The 17,911-nt window shown below is 37.6% G+C and overlaps 1 protein-coding gene and 1 long non-coding RNA gene across 7 annotated transcripts in view; one reads left to right on the top strand and one right to left on the bottom strand.

Moving 5' to 3' along the window:
- The window catches only part of RECQL5 (RecQ like helicase 5), an 80,192-nt gene that overhangs the window by 32,083 nt on the left and 30,198 nt on the right, over positions 1-17,911 (bottom strand). The window contains exon 8 of one of the 6 annotated variants that reach the window (XM_083354131.1): positions 6,349-6,412. The exons of the other annotated variants lie outside the window; for them this stretch is intronic. Within the exon in view, the coding sequence (XP_083210257.1) occupies positions 6,403-6,412 (10 nt within the window). The 3' untranslated portion in view covers positions 6,349-6,402. Of the gene's footprint in view, positions 1-6,348; positions 6,413-17,911 lie in introns of those variants that run through there. 6 annotated transcript variants of the gene reach the window in all.
- On the top strand, positions 850-12,649 carry LOC310635320. The gene is made up of 4 exons (XR_014491383.1): positions 850-1,033; positions 9,270-9,359; positions 11,727-11,787; positions 12,432-12,649. It is a non-coding gene; the product is annotated as an uncharacterized lncRNA (long non-coding RNA).

Below are 17,911 nucleotides of genomic sequence, written 5' to 3'. Positions count from 1 at the left end.
CCAGCTAATAAAAATGCAGGCAATGTTTTTAATTAGTGGTGGAGGCAAGGGAGTTACAGATTCAATTCAAAAGGTCAATCTCTGGCAGAGTTACAAGTACTGCCCAAGTTGCCAGTTGGTTTCTTGGCTAGAAGGGGCTGATGGTCTGTCTTAGAATAGTCAGAGCAGTTTCCTTTGGAATACTTTATTCATGACCTTAGGGCAAAAAACTCTGTACAAAGTGTTAGATTGAGGCAGGGGTTGGGGGGGAGGGAGGAGGAGGGAGAGGAAGAGGAGGAGGAGAAGAAGAAAAAGATCAAAGAAGCCACTCAATACATGGAATCTCTCTCTCTCTCTCTCTCTCTCTCTCTCTCTCTCTCTCTCTCTCTCTCTCTCTCTCTCTCTCTCTCTCTGCATAAATTGGGTCTTTTGATTCTTTTTCATGGGGTATTTCACAGGAAAAAAATGAGGCTGCAAAGATCTTCATGTATCCTGCTCTGGAGGAAGAGCCTTTCAGTTATCTCTTCCATTCTGTTGATTTTACTAAGGGCAAGTCGTTCTTTTTCTAACGCCAGTCACAAAATCAGCAGTCTCCAGCGGTGTGGAAAAGAACTCGAGAGAGTTACCCAGACGGCGAGAGAAGAGAGCTGAGGAAATTTCTCAGAAGCGATCAAGAGTTACACAAAAAGTTGCAACAACTCCTCATTCGGGGAACCTTGTGGCAATAGTGAGACTCCAGTTGTGTTTTTCCCCCCCTTCTTGGTGAGCATGTAATATGAAACTTTACATCTCCAGGATTACTAACAACAAAAAGAGAGAGTGCCAGCACGCACGCAGGCACGCACGCACACGCAGGCAGAGAAAGCAGCTGGCTGTCAGTAACAGGGATAAGAGAAACAGAGGAAGGAGATACGCACGCGTTGAGAATCAAAAATGCAATGGGAGCTGATATGAAAGGACAAGAAAACAGAAAGTTCTTCAACACCACTGCAGAAAAGTTCTTCTCAAGTAGAATCACAGACGAAGACTGATCTGTTCAACTTACAGTTGTATAGTAAGTATATGTAAATGGAGCTTGCCAGAGGAAAGTGTGTAGAAAGGACACACCGGGGCAGGGGAGTGCTGGGTGGCGAGACAAAAGCTTTTTGCTAGGCTGGCAAAGTTGCGCTGCAGGAAAAGCATGTTAACAGATCAGTTTCTGCACGTTCACTTGTATTCTTATTTCTCAGAAACTCAGCAGCGAGAACTTAAATGGGTAACAGGAAAAATAGCCACTACTACTGGAGCACCCACAGTCATTTATGCAAGATTAAAAGTAGCATTTACTCCTTGTTAGTTTGAAATGCATGCATTATCCTAAAACAAACCAAACTACTACTAGAAACAAGAATTTAGAAAATATTTTCTGGAATTTCCCAGTCTCCGTTTACATGGCATTTTCAGACAATCAGCTTTAGATGTTGAAGGAATACTTTGGAAGCTGCCAATCATTATTGCAGCACTTTTTTTTCTGAAAGGGTGAAATCTTCGTCTTCAGTGCACAACCACTGAAATTTGACTCGCTGAAATTGTCATTGTACCAAGTAGGAGAATAATATCAAAATTTATATGTTTTCACTTCACTCTCCAGCAGTGACAGAAGGGAACAGCTGCATAAAAACCTCTGAACAAAGTCAGTTATCAAGGAGTTCTATGTGAATTTATGTTGATGTGTAATTTATTATTACTGTTGTGTAGACAATGTAAAGGAAAAAGTTTCAGCTGCTCATATTGCGTTACATTTAGTAATATTCTTTAGAATGGTGACTATCTTTTTCTCAGGTTAGGACTGCTCTAACAAATAGCAGAGACGCTGTGCTTGTTTGAGGACGGAAACCCTTCTTATGAAGCATGCATAGCCAAGCAGAACATAGTTTCAGAACAGGCTGGTATTTTAATGGAAATCTGAGCTTATTTATTAGGAAGCACTGGCTAGGTTAAGTGTGGTGTTTGAGTAATGCAGGTATTTGGAAAAAAGTAACTGGATCTATTAGTGACATAGTCACAATGGGCTACCTCATGGAGGTACAATAAGGAACAAATTCAGTTCCAAAATGAGCAGCAATATTAATGTTTTGCCTATCTGCATATTCAAAAGCATGACATATCTGCCGATACTCATCCGCCAATACTCCTGTCGCTAACCTTTCTGGATTGGCAAATTTCTGTGTAAGAAAAAAACCAAAGCAATAAAAGGGCAACTCCCAGAAGCCTGTAGGATGACATTCCAAACATTGTGGATAATCTGTAAGATTCCTCCAAAAAGCTTCAAAATAAGACCAGCCCAAAGCTCTGATAAATTCCACAGTAAATTTGACCGAAAGAAATCTTGGCAGACTACTGTATAATAACAAATATGGCTGTTCTCACATTTACCCTGTGCTAACAATGTGGCTACTCAGCTAGCATCACCTAAATGACAATTTTACTGTTCACTAAGAAAGATCTGTATTTGAAAGAGGCCAGACATGCATTGATGGGCTTGATCTAATAATATAAATTGATTTTTTCCCTTATTCCTATTTTTAGGGTTATACATATACTACATTTCTTCATGTAAAAGATGTCTAAATATTTTTTTAAAATTACAGCTTTTGAAGCTTATTTTATATTTTGTGTGTAACAAATGTGGTTAGTATGTTATTATTTGCATCCTGTAAGTTGGCCAAAGACATCAATGTAGTTGGCAGCATACACATTTTCTAAATAAATACATACAGGGACCTCTAACCTACAAAAGCAAATGTTCCAATACATTTGTTACCCTTCAAGATACCATAACATACATAATTATTTTAACTGAAACAGGTTATCATCTTTAAAAGATTTAAAGAGAGCTTTGAATCTGAAGAGCTTTTGCCCAAGAAAACAAATTGTGAGAAAATTGAGGCGGCTTATCTAAAAGAAAGAAAAATGTTTTTTTATAAAGGAACACTGAGGTACAATTTGATATTTTCTATCAGGATACATCCAAGCCTGGCTTCACCAGCACATATCAACTTCCAGCTAATACCAACAACTAGCACAATTTTCACTCTTCAACTATAGATTTTAAGCACCTAGACCAGGGGTAGGCAACCTCAGCACTTTTATGACTCATGGACTTCAACTCCCAGAATTCCTGAGCCAGCATGGCTGACTCAGGAATTCTGGGAGTTGAAGTCCATGAGTCATAAAAGAGCCGAGGTTGCCTACCCCTGACCTAGACAGCAGTTATTGTTTAAAAAATTAATAGTCGGCTGTGGCAGAAGACTAACTATACATAATCTGAATCCTAGTTTGAGGACTTCCAAAACTGATTTTGAAAATGTAATTGAGAAATAGTAATTTTCTCTACGATCTAAAGTGTTATAGGGAAATTAATTTTAAAAAATGAGAGGCCCAGGGCAGCTAAGCTGCAGAAATTTAAAAAAAGAAAGACCTTCTTAGGAATTTGACATTAGCTGTAGTTTCAAGATAGTTTGTAACAGCAGCCCCAAACAAACCAAACAGATCCAGAAGTCTATAAAAACAGAGGCAACAGTTGTCAGACTACATTTAGTTAGGAACAATACAGAAGAAAACCAAAATTGAGATGTGCAATGTTCAACTGGATTGTGAAACAGTCCTTTATGTTATTTATATTATATATAATTCAATATATATTATACATAATATAAATATATTATATTAACATTATATATCATCCTTCCATTTAAAGATGTTAATGATAAATATAATAAAGGCAAAGTTAAACTAATATAGTAGAATTGGAACAAGCTAAAATTTAAAAATCCGAGAAACTTATTAGGCCTACAAAACCTGTTTTTTGCATCAATACAAAACATTTCGATGGCAAACTCTCACAAGAAGAAAAGCCCGTGTCTCTAGTTAATATTCCTTTCATTTCCAAAAGGACAGAGGCCAATGGAAAAATCTTTGAGGAATATCTTAATCTTTAGACAGATTTCTGTGAGTCAGTTTTGTCCTTAGAAATCCTTTTCTGTCAGCTAAATTTGAATGGATTACTGTTGTGGGGAAAATACGAGGAGGATGGCATGCTGGATATATTTGCCATCTTGAATTATTTGCAAAAATAATAAAGTGGGGTACAAAATAATAAATAATTCCATCTGCACAGATCAGTCATTTAAATTACTTGCCATTATTGCTTCTACATTTTTCTGAATAAATTTTCCAGTTGTTAATTGTTCTTCCATGAAAATCTAGAACTAAAATTTAAAGTTTTTCCTCATTTTGGGTGTTGGCAATATAGGCTTCCAAAACACAACACTATCTTTTGTATTAGCTTTTTCTAACTATGCAGCAACATAGCCAATAAATCAGAGGTTTAAAACTCTATTATTACCCTTGATCCTAGTTTAGTTAACTGTGAAATATGGGATAACTCATAGTCTCAAACCTTCTGACTCTTGGTTATAGGGTATGTGACAACATAAGAAATAATTAAATAATACTGTTACAGGACTCAGACATTGTAGAGAGGATCATTTTAACCACATAAGGTCTCTATGCTTAAAGACAGAGAATTTGCTCAAACACATCAGAAAGCAGGTTTGCTTCAGTAAGGACTTGCCTTAGTGAAATACTTTAGTTACTTTTGGTGGAGATAAAAATTAACCAAATCCTTTTTTTCTCTTTGTACATGAAGCTAATTAGGTCAAACTACTACTAGTGTAATGGCTCTACAATCACTTCTGGGTGACAATACAACATAAAGTTTCAAATAAGTCTACAGTCTTGATGAAAAGAAGGCTCAAGCTAAATACTCCACAATAGGACCTTTTCCAGAATTCCCTAATTCACCTTAAACGTTTGATACAAATTCAGGTTCAGTGTAGATCCAACTGATCTTAGGGTGATCTTTCTTTCTTTTTTGTAAGCTGTTATGCAATGCATTTAGAACATTCAGCAAGGAGGAGGTGACAATTACAATTACTATTAAATTTTTAATTAAGTAGGAAAAATACTACTGTCTTTCTCTAGCAAAACCTCTTGCTGCTGTTAGCTGAAAACAGAGAATGGAAAGAAGGCTTAATAAAAAAGAAGATTCCAGAGAAGGCTAAAAGACAGGGAGGAAAAACAGTCCAACATTCTGTGGCCAAAAGAAAAGAAAAGCATTCAACATTTGGCCAGAAATGTATGCAGCAGCTAAAAGGAAACATGCAATTTAAAACACATGTCTCAACCTAAGAGCCCTTGCTTGCATTGCCAGCTGTCATGTAGTAAAGAGGCCTCTAAGTCTTCTAAAGTGGTATTTTTCAGCCTCAGCAACTTTTAAGATAGGTGGATCTCAACTCCCAGAATTCTTCTGCCAACAAGCTGGAGTCCCCACATTTTAAATTGCTGCTCTTAAACACAACTACCAAATAGCTTTTGCCAGGGCTAGGCACAGCAAAAGGCTAGCAAAGTATCATTCACTTGACAAAAACTTTGAACAATATCTAGATGAAACATTAATACCAAAAGGTATTTTCCTTTATTTCTGTAAGTATTTGGACTTGATCCCTTTTGTGAAAATAACACTGGCCACTTCCTGAATATCTGTATCATTGTACTCACTTTAAGAGACAGCACTTTAAAACACAGGTGTCAAACTCACCGCATCATGTGATGTGTCGCAACGTATCGTGACTTTTTTTGCATTGCCGGAGCTGGGGTGGCCACAGCCCCCATATGATACAACTGGCCTGCGGGCTGGCAGTTTGACACCCCTGCTTCAAAAAAATGGGTAAAGCACTCTCAGGTCATAGTAGAAACACCCCAGTAAATATCTGAATGTATGCAGATGACCACAACCTGCTGATTTGTTATCCAGTGCTGCTTCCTGAAGAATCAAAAGCAGCAATAATAATAATCCCCTAATTCAGGTTATTAAGGCAAGTTATTAAGGCATTCTGGAATATGTGCATACAAAAACAGATAAAAAAACATTGTACAAATTTTTGCTAATTAAAAGAGCTTTCCTTATTTTCCCAAACAGGGACCCACTCTCAAACCACTCCCTAAAACAGACAAGCTTTGTTCAAAGGAGTACATTTAAAAAAGGCTCTTTTAAGCTAGTCAGACCGTGTTGGGTTCCTGCACATAAGGCGAGGAAATGAACAATGCATTTCCCACATCCAATTATTTAATAAAAGAACGTCACTCTTAGATTCCACTAGGAGCCACTAATTCTGTGGCTTAGAGAAAGACACTCATCTTCCCCTAATCAGTTTCCTCTCTTTGGATTTTTGGCAGCATAGAAAGGGGATGTATATATGCCTGAATGAAAAACTTGCCTTACTTTTTTGTGGAATAAATATAATAGGAAAAAAACACCATGCTTCATCCCACATGCCAGCTACTCAGTTCAATGAGAGGGGTTTGCAGTTCTCAGAGAGTTCATGTCTTTCTGCAAGTTAGAAGAAAATGCAGAGCGAAGGAGAATTTGAGAAAATCAGTTCTGTATTGGTAGTTGTGGGGATAAAATTATAAGCCAAGAATAAACATATAAACTAACAAGCACATATAAGAGCCTTTGATGGGATCATCCTCCTAGAGAAACTATTTTCCCCCATGTAGTGGAGGCCTATGCATATTTTGCTGGCAAAGGCAGCCAAATGCCAGACTGAACATCCAGAGAACAATACAGCTAAATAAAATCCAGATTGGACAGTAATTAAACTTGGTAAACTACATAGCTTTATTTTAGTCGAAGAAAATCACTATAATTATCTAGATCATTCAATTATCCAGATCGCTCAGTCTGTTGAAAAATTTCTACTCCTGCCCATTTCTATTTCACAGGACACATACAGAAATTGCCATTTGGCAGTTAGGCAAAAAATGCCAGTGCTAAAGCTTCAAATAAATTTTTAAAAGTGCCAAATTAAACTTAATTACTTGTTCCAATCAGTGCTCTCAAAATATTGCATTCCGTGTGAAGGAGAATTATTCTATTCATGGCCTTCTGATGTTTGGGTAGAACTAGGAAAAGTATAGCTAACCAACTATACTTTTTTTTCAACAAACACAAAGACAGTATAAGTACTGGTGTCCTAATTCACAGATGGCTATAAATGCACTATGCTAATCATTACAAGAAGTTATTATAGCCTCCTTAACAAGAACTTCAGTCATATTCTTCTCATGCTATAGGTTGAAGATTTTTCCCATACAGGTAGTATTCGAGTTACAAGTGTAATGGAGTCTGCCCATTACACTCATAACTTGAAAACTTGTAGAGTAAATCTCGTACCTCGAACGAGATTATTCCCTTGCTCATTAAAACGCATGTTAAGCGAACATGAGGCATCTCAGGATGGGGAAGGCCATAGAGGGCCTAGTGATGGAACAGGCCCCCAAGGCCTCCCCAACCCACTGAGATACCGCATGCTTCCCCCTCCCTGCCGGACTCACCTGGAAAAAATCTGTCTCCTCTCTGCTGTGGTTCCTGCTGCCGCCCAGATCTAAGGCTGAGGAACACTTCCGCGGCCCCCCGCACATGGCCCGATCCAGGTTTCAGAGGCCTTTTCCAGGCTACTGCCACCACCCGGATCTCAGGCTGGGGGACGTTTCCGCAGCCCCCTTGCAGCCCTATTGGGCCTGGAAAAGGCCTCCAAAGCTTGGATTGGGCCACCGGGGGGGAACGCAGAAATGTTTCCCAACCTCAAATCTGGGCGGGAGCAGCCTGGAAAAGGCCTCTGAAGCCGAGATCAGGCGGGGGGCACAGAAGTGTTCCCCAGTCTCAAATCTGGGCAGGAACGGCCTGGAAAAGTCCTACTGAGTCCAGTTCGGGGCTGTGGCAGCCATGGAAGCATTCCCCAGCCTTAAATCCAGGCGGCAGTGACCTGGAAAAGCCTGCAGAGCCCGGATCGGGCTGCGGGGGTGGCGCGGAAGCATTCCCCAGCCACAAATCTGGGCTGAAGTGGCCTGGAAAAGGCCTCCAAAGCCCAGATCGGGCCACAGGCGGGGGACGCAGAACTGTTCCCCAGCCTCAAATTTGGGCAGGTGCGGCCTGGAAAAGGCCTCCAGAGCATGGCTCAGGCTGCAGCTGGGCATGCAAGCATTCCCCGGCTTCAGATCCGAGCCGCAGTGGCCTAGAAAAGGCCTTCGGACCCCCGATCCAGCATCGGGAGGCACATGGGAGCATCCCCCAGCTTCCGTTCCATTCTCTGTTGCAGAGAACAGAGGCCTAAAGTACCATGAGATCACGGAAGTTCAGTTATGTGAGATCTTGCCCCACTGATCTTGCGTGATCTTGCATTACTTTAGGCCTCCATTCTGTGCAAATGCACCAAAGGCTTGGAGCAGCCAAGAAAGCAAAGGATCTCAATCTTTGCAGGGTGAGTTTTGCAGGCCTGGTGCTTAGGGAGACCCGGTGCAGGGGTGGGGAGGGAGAGAATAACCAGGGTGAATGTTGCAGAGCCACTGCTATCACTCATAAGTGCGAACGAATGCCGTGGTGCTGCAATATTCATAACTTCGGGACTTGCTCGTAAGCACTAGGGGGCGCTCATCATGTAGCTTTGAACAAGCATTAAGTGAATGCTCGTAACTTGGGGATTACCTGTAGTAATAAAACAGGGGGAGTTGCCCTGTGTATGAAAAAAATAACTGCATCAGTTAGATCAGCAGTCTAACTGAAAATAGAGAGCATCTGGATTAAAATAAGTGGCTTCATTAACAAAATCATATTGTTATTGGTACCTCTATTCCTAACCAAGGAATTTGGATAATACTTTACAAAAACAAACTGTACATCTTTCAAAAAGATACAGTAATAATAATGATGGAGCAGTTTAACTGCCCCAACTTCTGTTGGAAGAGAAAACCATGTCAACCATGGACCTTGCATGAAATTTATAACTTGACACCAATTTTCTCCTTCAGAAAGTGGAGGAGAGTAGAAGATGTTATTCTTTACTTGATATTATCCAACAAAAATATGAAAAAAATGTGCAATGATGGAATTTGGAGATGGCAAGATTTCAGAGAAGGGATCTGATGCATGGCCATTCAATTTGATCTAGTGAGACAGATGGACAATCTTAGGTAAAGACAACCCCACAAATAACCAGGTCCCATGCCATATAGTTTTAATGGTGATAACCAGCAACCTGAACTACACTCAAGCCTTTATCTCAGCCCCATCACTTCCACAATCATAGAGTGCTATATGGTAAGCCCTGAATGGTCGCTGAACAAATGGTCATAAAGCAAGGAATACCTGAGCTCTCATGATAACCAACTGTATATCACCATCCCAGGTTGCGAGGGAGATGCTGTTGTCATTCTTGCCTGGTGTCTGGAGGCAATCAAGGTCTTGTTGGGAGTGAGCACACTGAAGCTGAACCCAAGTAAGTCAGAGTTGCTGTTGTTGCCTCCTAAATGGGCAAGCAATACTTGGCAGAGAACAGGCTCACCACTTGGGGTCCTTGTGGATTTGCAGCTCCTGCTAGAATAGCAGATGGACGCTGTTGCCAGAAGGTCTTGTGTGCCAGCTATGCCTTGAGCCTGGGACAGAAGAACCTGGCTACAGTACAGTAACTCACTACTTTATCACTACCCAGTTAGACTACTGTGAGGTGCTCCATTTGGGGCAGTGTTTAAAGGCTATTCAGAAATTAGTTCAAAATACAGTGACTTATAACTTCTGGCCTCCTGGATTTGATAAAATACAACACTTGGTTTTCCAGAGCTTGCCTTGGTTACCTACTGGTTTTCAGGTACCATTTAGGGCATTGTTTTCAACCTAAGGCACCTGGACACCTGTAGGACTGCCCACTCAAACCAGTAGTGCCTCTATGAAACAAAGGTAGAGCAGATGACATTAAGTTGATGAGGGGGCTCTGCACAAAATAGTGTATTTCACTTAGTGGAGTCTTAGGATCAATACGCTGCTGTCAAGGATCGTGAACTTCTGAAGAATGTCTTCCTTCCATAGACATATTCTGGAGAAAGATGTGTGCTCCATCATCAGGGTTTAGAGAGAAGCAACCTAAAGGCTGAGGATACCTACATATCTATCTGCAATTCATTACCACCTGACAGGAAATCATACAGGAAAAACAAGTTTAAAAATATTACTATAGCATACCATTATGTAAATAAAATATCAAGATTGCTTCGCATTGTAATGAATGTTCGTATGAGCTGACCTGTTATTGCATTTCACTGAGGAAAATGGCATTCAAAGAGAATAAATCTAGCTTAAGAACAGTTCATTTTTATAGTGGCTGGATTTTTCTATGGAGAATTGTTTATTAATGAAATGGTATACAATACTGCATAATAGTGCTTATTATGTATTTTGCTTGGAATAAGCAAATAAATCCATAATTTTGGCTTTAAAAGCTGCATCCAAGTGGAGAATGAGAGGAGCTCCAAATTCCAAACCATAATTTATAAAAGGAAATCTAATGCAGAATTCTGAACTTGTTATTAAATTATCCATTTCCAGAATATGCTTTATATGCAGTTCACTGTGTTAGTCTAGCATTTTTTCATTGCTTAATAGGTACTGCAATGGAAATCTACATATAAAAATAGGCTTTGCAAAGGAAGTCTACATCTAAAAATATTAATATGTACAATTTAGGAAACAATAAAGTCTCCTTTACTTGCAATCCCACAAGCCAACATTATTTATCATATGTCCCAAATTTTTCCTAAGCCTTGCAAGGATACACTTTTTACTTTCTCATACTAAATCCTAAAAAATTGATTAGATTTTTCCCAATTCAAATCCTTAAGTTTGCTTTTGACCTAAAATTGACATTTCACATTTGAAAGTCTGAGTATACTTGGAGAGTTAATGCTAGAAATATAGGTAGTCTTTGACTTACAACTGTTTGATTAGTGACTGTTTGAAGTTATAACGGCAATGGAAAAAAATGACTTATGACTGGTTTTCACGGTCATGTGATCAATATTTGGGCACTTGGCAATTGGCATGTATTTATCACAGTTGCACCATCATGGGGTCATGTGATCACTAATTGCAACCTTCCCAGCCAACTTACAAGCCAGATCAATGCAGGAAGACCAGATTTTGCTTAATGACTGCATAATTCACTTAACACCTGCAGTGATTCACTTACCTGTGCAAAAAGTTGTAAAATGGGTTGCAACTCACTTAACAAGATGCCTTGCTTAGCAACTAAAATTTTGCACCCAATTGTGATCATAAGCCGAGGACTACCTGCAACTACTCATGTTGGCCTACAAATAGTTGGAGTATGATACCTTCAGAATCAATGAGCTTTTAAAAAAATTTCATGAATGGTTTTCTTTCGCCTGCGGGCATTCAAAATTTGTCTTGCCTTTTTACAAAATGATTCCTTGCCTTTTACAAAATTGCCAAAGCCATTCCAACGTTAGCTCTGAAACTTAATTTCACAATTGCCAAAGCCATTCCAACATTAGCTCTGAAACTTAATTTCACATAGTTTGCTTCTGTAACAGCTTCAGAGCTTAATTCCAATGAACATGCATTAAAATCATATGCTGATTATACACATTTTTCCTCTGACATTTTAATATCATTTCATGCCTGATCTATGACTTTCTTATTGTAACATCTATACTGTGCCTTCATAAAAATATCATTTTTTTGTTTTGTTTCATAAATATCTGGTATTCTTTAGACATTACTCATTACTATTGCATGGAACAAATATCCTAATTCTAATTTTTAACCAATTTTTTTTCCACCTCACTTTAAGCATGATATAAACCTGGTCTTGGCAAGACTTGAGAAGGGGAAGGGACCAATTAAATCTTAAGGTAGGCGAAACAGCAGCTCAACTGTGAAAATGTAAAAAGTGTGAGAATGGAGTTCTAAATTAACTCGGTTTTCATTTTGTTTAAGATTAATATATGTGGAACAGAGAAACTCTTAAGAGGCTCTCAAGACTCTGCTACTAGGTCCTACGACAATAAAGAGCACTTCTAGGATCCCTGCTATCCCATTTCTTAACTTTGCTTATCTAAACACCAATCCTTGTGACAATTAACAGAGATACAAACTGATATTTTATGCACTGAGAGAACTCCCAGAACCAACGTAGCCTTGTAACGTTAACACGATTAATGTCCAGAATGAAAAAAAATATTCTGTACATCTGCAGAAAGAAAGAAAAACTGTGCAGAGTGCAACAATTAATACTTATTTTTGAGAAAAAGCAGCAATTTGTTATCTGGACTGATCTGCCTAATAGATCAGGTTTTTACAAGCCCCTTGGAAGCAGCACGGGAGGAATCCTCACCAGGCGGGGCAGGCTTTACTGAAGGAGGGCATCCCACACAGAGAATACTTGCCATCGTGTCCCTCATTGTACCTCTTGATAGAGTATGAATATAAAATATAAGATTAAAGTGATAAAACCTAAGTACCGTGTTTCATTCTCATTCCTTCTTCTTGATTTCAGTCAAAAAACAGCATAGAAAACAGAAACGACTAAACAATAGCACCGTATAGAAAATATCTCCAATTTATAGCTGGACAGCATTTAAACCAAGTTGTTTCACAAGATCTTTGTTCCTCTGTATATTCAATGGCTTTATCACGACATCAGCTAAATTGTTTTCTGATGGACAATAAATTAAGTCTATTATATTTTCTTTCACTGCTTCTCTGACATTACAATATTTTTTTTATTTTTTTATTATTATTATTATTTATATTTTATGTCAACATGCTTGGTTGTGGTTTTTACTCTCTCACCTGTTGCCATTTGTATATATGTTGTGTTATCTTCAAATACTAGTATAGGTCCTTTCACTTCAATATCCAAATGCTTTAACAATTGTATGTACCATGTTAACTCTAAACACAATTCTGACAATGCTATGAATTCCGCCTCAGCTGTGGAAATGGCAATTGAAATCTGTTTTCTAGATTTCCAATCAGCTAGTCTGTTTTTCAAACATTACAACAAATCCTGACACTGACTTTCTATTTTGTACATCATTAGACCAATCACTGTCTACAAAACATTTCAATTCAAATTCATTTGATGGTTGCAAATGTAATCCAAAATCCATGTTTCCTTTTAAATAACATAGTATTCCTTTAATTCCTAACCAGTCTCGTTGCTTTATACTGTACTTCATCATTCATCAAAAGTTTCTTTTTATACACCCATCTTCACCCAACAGCTTTTTCTCCCTCTGGTAACCTCACTGGAATGAAAACTTTATGTTTTTGCATATACAACATTTCTTTATCTATAGCCTCTTTCCATTTCTTTTGTTCTGCCAGAGATAAATTTAATACTTCCTCTTAATTTGGGGGCTCATAAAAGATGTTACATACTTTTACCTCCGCAACTGTGAATCTTTATGATGGAACACCTTTATTTGCTCTTTCATACCTTTTGGGGTAACTGTTCCTGTTTCACTGGAATCTCACTCTCCAAATATTCCTCTGAGCTATACACAGACCCCAAGCTACTCTCGGATTCCTGTTTAACTTGCCTTTGTGAATTCACTGGAGACCTCTGACTAAGAGGCATTAAAATTTCACTACTGGCATGTACCTTTTCCCAATTCTTATGTTCTGTAAAATTTGCAGACTGTGAGATAATAACATTTTTAGGTCCATCTGTAAATCTATATACCACTGATCCTGATTGATAACTTATACATTTCATTTTCCTTGCCTTTGGTTGTTCTTTCCTTCCAATTGTCTAGGGAATGTGCACCCAAGCATCGCCGCTAAAGATTCTTAAATGTGCCAAGGATGCTTGTCTTTTATATAACATGTAATATGGAGTTTCATTAATAGTTTCATTAATAGTATAACACACCATTCCTGCATTCAGCAACTCTATTCTCTGCCGAAGTGTAGGGGTTCATTCTTCTATGAATTATGCCTTTCTTTCTCAGCCACTGCTGAAATATGTTAGACATGAACTCTGTTCCTCTGTCTGAGGTTGACATACCCTTTGATTATATCTCCTCTCTACAAACATTACCCACTGCTTAAATTGTTGAAAAACTTCTCTTTTGCATTCTAGTAAATAATAAAACCCATATCTTGAGAAATCATCAATTACCAAAGCAAATTTGGCCCCTCCCATTGATGGAGATAAAAGGTCAATTAAATCAGCATGTACTAACTGAAAAATCCTGTCAGATTTCCTATCAATTTTTTTTGGTAATATATTTTATTGATTTTTTTAAAAACATAAATCACTTAATAATTGGTGAACAGTGTGTTATCCGGGTTTACATTTGTAAAACAATTACTAACAATTGATTTCTATAATCCATAATCCACATAGTGGTTTTAGTTGATTTCCTCTTTTCCCAAAATATCTTCTTAATACAATTCGTATTATTTTGATAGATAACAATATGTAATTTTTCCCAATATTCCTAAAAATAATAATCACATCAATGTAATATTTCTTTTCTATACAATCATATTGGTTGCCTTATCATAAATCCTGTTACAGTCCTTATTTTAATTTGTTTCTCCCACCAAATTCTAGGTATTCTTACTGGTTAAGTTTTTCTCAAAAATTAATTACATTTAAAAATTTAACTCTACTTTTTCTATATGAACCATCTCACACTTTTACATTTCTTAAGGAATAGACAAAACAGTGGAAAAAAAAGAAAGGAGAGCAAGAGTAAAGAAACATAAAAAATAACATGCTACTTAAAATATATATCCCTCCTAAGCTAATATATATTTGTTTCCAAAATTTCTTATTCTTTTTAACCATAATTAAAAATATGTTTAATCTTTAAATATTCCATTTAATACATCTAGTCATCTAGTCCTTTAACTCTTAATCAAAACATTTTTTATCCTATAATTTTCTTAAATTCAATCACATTTAAATATCTAAAACATTTCCTTTATCTAAGTCAATTCAACTTTTTTATATTACTCAAATCAAGAAAAAGAATAAAAAAGGGGGGAAAGCATACTATATTATTTAGGGAATTTATCCTTCTTAGAACAGTAAATCCTTTCTATTTCTTTAACCATATTCAAACAAATGTTACTTTTTAAATATTCTCTCTGGTAAGTCCCATCATCTATTTTCTTGGTTTCCACTTTAGTCTTTTTGCTTTGCCCAGTATCTTTCTTAATCAATGTATTTTGCTGAATAAAAAGTTTTTTTCCGTATGTTCGTAAATGTTATTGTATTTATAAAAAGTAAATCAAGTGAAGTGTTTTTGTACGGGACTTCTGCCTTTCCATGTTTGTTGAAAATCTTTTTCTTTTTCTTTCTCTCTGCTTCTCTTATCATTTGCTTTCCTGACATCAATACAGTCCATTTTATCCAATCTTTTCTTGTCCTCAGATTAATTTTGTAGTATTAAGGGATAAGTTGTTTTTTTCCAATTCTTGTGATTTCCCCCCCCCCCCCCCCACTAGGATTAAATCATGTTTCCTTGTTTTGTTAAGTTCCATCTTTAAGTCTCTATTCTCAATTCTATATCCATTTATCTGTTTTATCTGCTCCTTCTCTGTTGTGGTTTTCTGGGAATTTTTTTGTTGTAGAGTTAACGTGGAAATAGATTGATTTATATTTTTAAAGTTATTTTGGATTTCTTTGCAGTTTAAAGTCATTGTTGTCTGAATTAGTTGCAGTATACTATATATCTCCTCCTGTGGAGTATTAATATTTTCTTGATATGTTCTTTCAGGTTTTATATTTATTTCATTTCCATATAGTTTGATCCTCCATAAAAAGATTAATTCGCCACTTCCGTTAGTATAAGGATGGGGCAGAAATCCCCCTCCTTCCCTTTCAGAGCTATTTTGTTTCTTGAGGATCTTTTCCAGGAAATTAAATATAGAATAGAAAAGAGAACATTGAATTCCTCACCCAGTTTCAACCACTGCTGTTCACAGTTGTGCTGATTAGTACTTTTGGACTTTGGTTGCTAGTAGCTTGGGCTGGCCAATGCAGTACGGCCAGCCTTTCTCCTGTTGGGTTAGAAGGCTTGCCCCAAGCCTGTGACTGGTTGCTACTGCACAAAACCGGAAGTCAGATTTCCTATCACTTTTTTTGCTAACATGGTATACTTTCAATCTGGCCTCTTTGCAAATAACACAATCCAAATAGTTGTCACAATCTTTTACATTAAAACCTATAGCCAAGTCAGGCATTTTCTGTAATACTTTAAAACTTGCGTGACCCAGTCTTCTGTGTAATAAATATGCACACCCATTATGCTTTGGTTCATTAGAAATTATTGTTTGCACACTGTCACTTTTTTCCTTGTGGTACAAATCATATAAATACTTCAGTTTCAAACCTTGTGCATGCAACCTGTTATTCCTTAGGACTTTGCATGTACGCTTTACAAAAATTACATCATACCCTTCATTCTCTAAGCAAGACACACTCAGCAAGAGACACACTCCTCTCTACAAACATTACCCACTGCTTAAATTGTTGAAAAACTTCTCTTTTGCATTCTAGTAAATAATAAAACCCATATCTTGAGAAATCATCAATTACCAAAGCAAATTTGGCCCCTCCCATTGATGGAGATAAAAGGTCAATTAAATCAGCATGTACTAACTGAAAAATCCTGTCAGATTTCCTATCACTTTTTTGTGATCTAAATCTGATACACATAAAACCTTATCAAACGACTTACCAAACATGGTACATATACTGTTCTGTGCTCCTGTCCAAAAGAATTATTACCATTTGCCAGGCTCACATATTCCTGAGCAACTGGTCCCAGACTAGAAAAATGTTTTGTGGTCCTTGCTGATTAGGATGTCTAGGAAGGATCCATTATTACTATACGCTCACTTGCCCCACTGTCCAACAACTAAATATCTTTAATGCCTTTGTTTTTTGCCTTCACCACAGAAACCTGTGTGTCTTCCTTCTTCTGTTGTGCCGTTTCTCTCCTGTTTTTTTCTTTTAATCTTCTTACTGGGCAATATCTCTGGATATGTTGAGTGAATCTACATGCAAAGCAGTGTTTTACTAAACAGACTTTCACACCTTTTTATCTCTCTGGAATGCGCTCATTTTGACTGAGCTGTATATTAATATCATTTTGTTTCTTTCTAATCTTTTCTGTTCTTCTTCCAAAAGCCTCCCGGTTACATAACTCAGTTAAATCATGCTCATTTATGTACTCAAGGCTTGCTACCAATATGTCCCACGTATCATCAAGGTAGCTCAGCAAAACATACACTTTGTGCGCTTCTGAAAACACCATTCCTTGTTCTTCTAATTTGAGGAAGTTTTTCCTCATGAACTGGAGGTGATCTGACAGTTTTTCCAAACTGTAGCCTTGCTCTCTAAAGTTTTCTGGTGAGAGTTACTTTGCTGCATGCCATCTCCCTGACATAAAATTCAGCGTAAGGCAAGCCAGCATTCCCTAGATATAAGCCCACGCACATGTATTACCTGACTATTTATTTATTATTTAATCCCATTTATATCCCGCCCTTCTCCGAAGACTCAGGGCGTCTTACAATTTTAAGCACAAACCAATGTGCTTAGCAATAGCCTTCATTCTATGTATATGCCTGCTTATTAGGGCTTTGCCCCCCCCCCCAAGCGGCATTATTACAAAGTCAGCTTAATTGCCCCCAACAATCTGGGTCCTCATTTTACCTACCTCGGAAGGATGGAAGGCTGAGTCAACTATCTTCCAAGCACAAAAGAATTCTGGCTAATGCTTTTTCATTTAGATTTTGCTGTTCCTCATTGAGATCTGCTGGAGGATTGCTTACAGTTGTCCACAAATCCTCCCTACACAGAAACATCTGCAATTTTAGGCTCTATGAGAGATAATTTGTCCTATTAAGATGAGCCAAAGGAAATCCTCCTCCCATTCCTGTAACAGATAGCACTGTGATGTCTTTACAAGCCAATAATCCTCAACCTTTCTCTAAGCCCTACCTCAGAGAAAT

The sequence above is a fragment of the Vipera ursinii genome, assembly GCF_947247035.1.
Source record: "Vipera ursinii genome assembly, chromosome: 2".
Taxonomy (NCBI): domain Eukaryota; kingdom Metazoa; phylum Chordata; class Lepidosauria; order Squamata; family Viperidae; genus Vipera; species Vipera ursinii.
The sequence above is the reverse complement of the archived record's forward strand: the minus strand, read 5'-3'. Positions and strand labels throughout refer to the sequence as shown.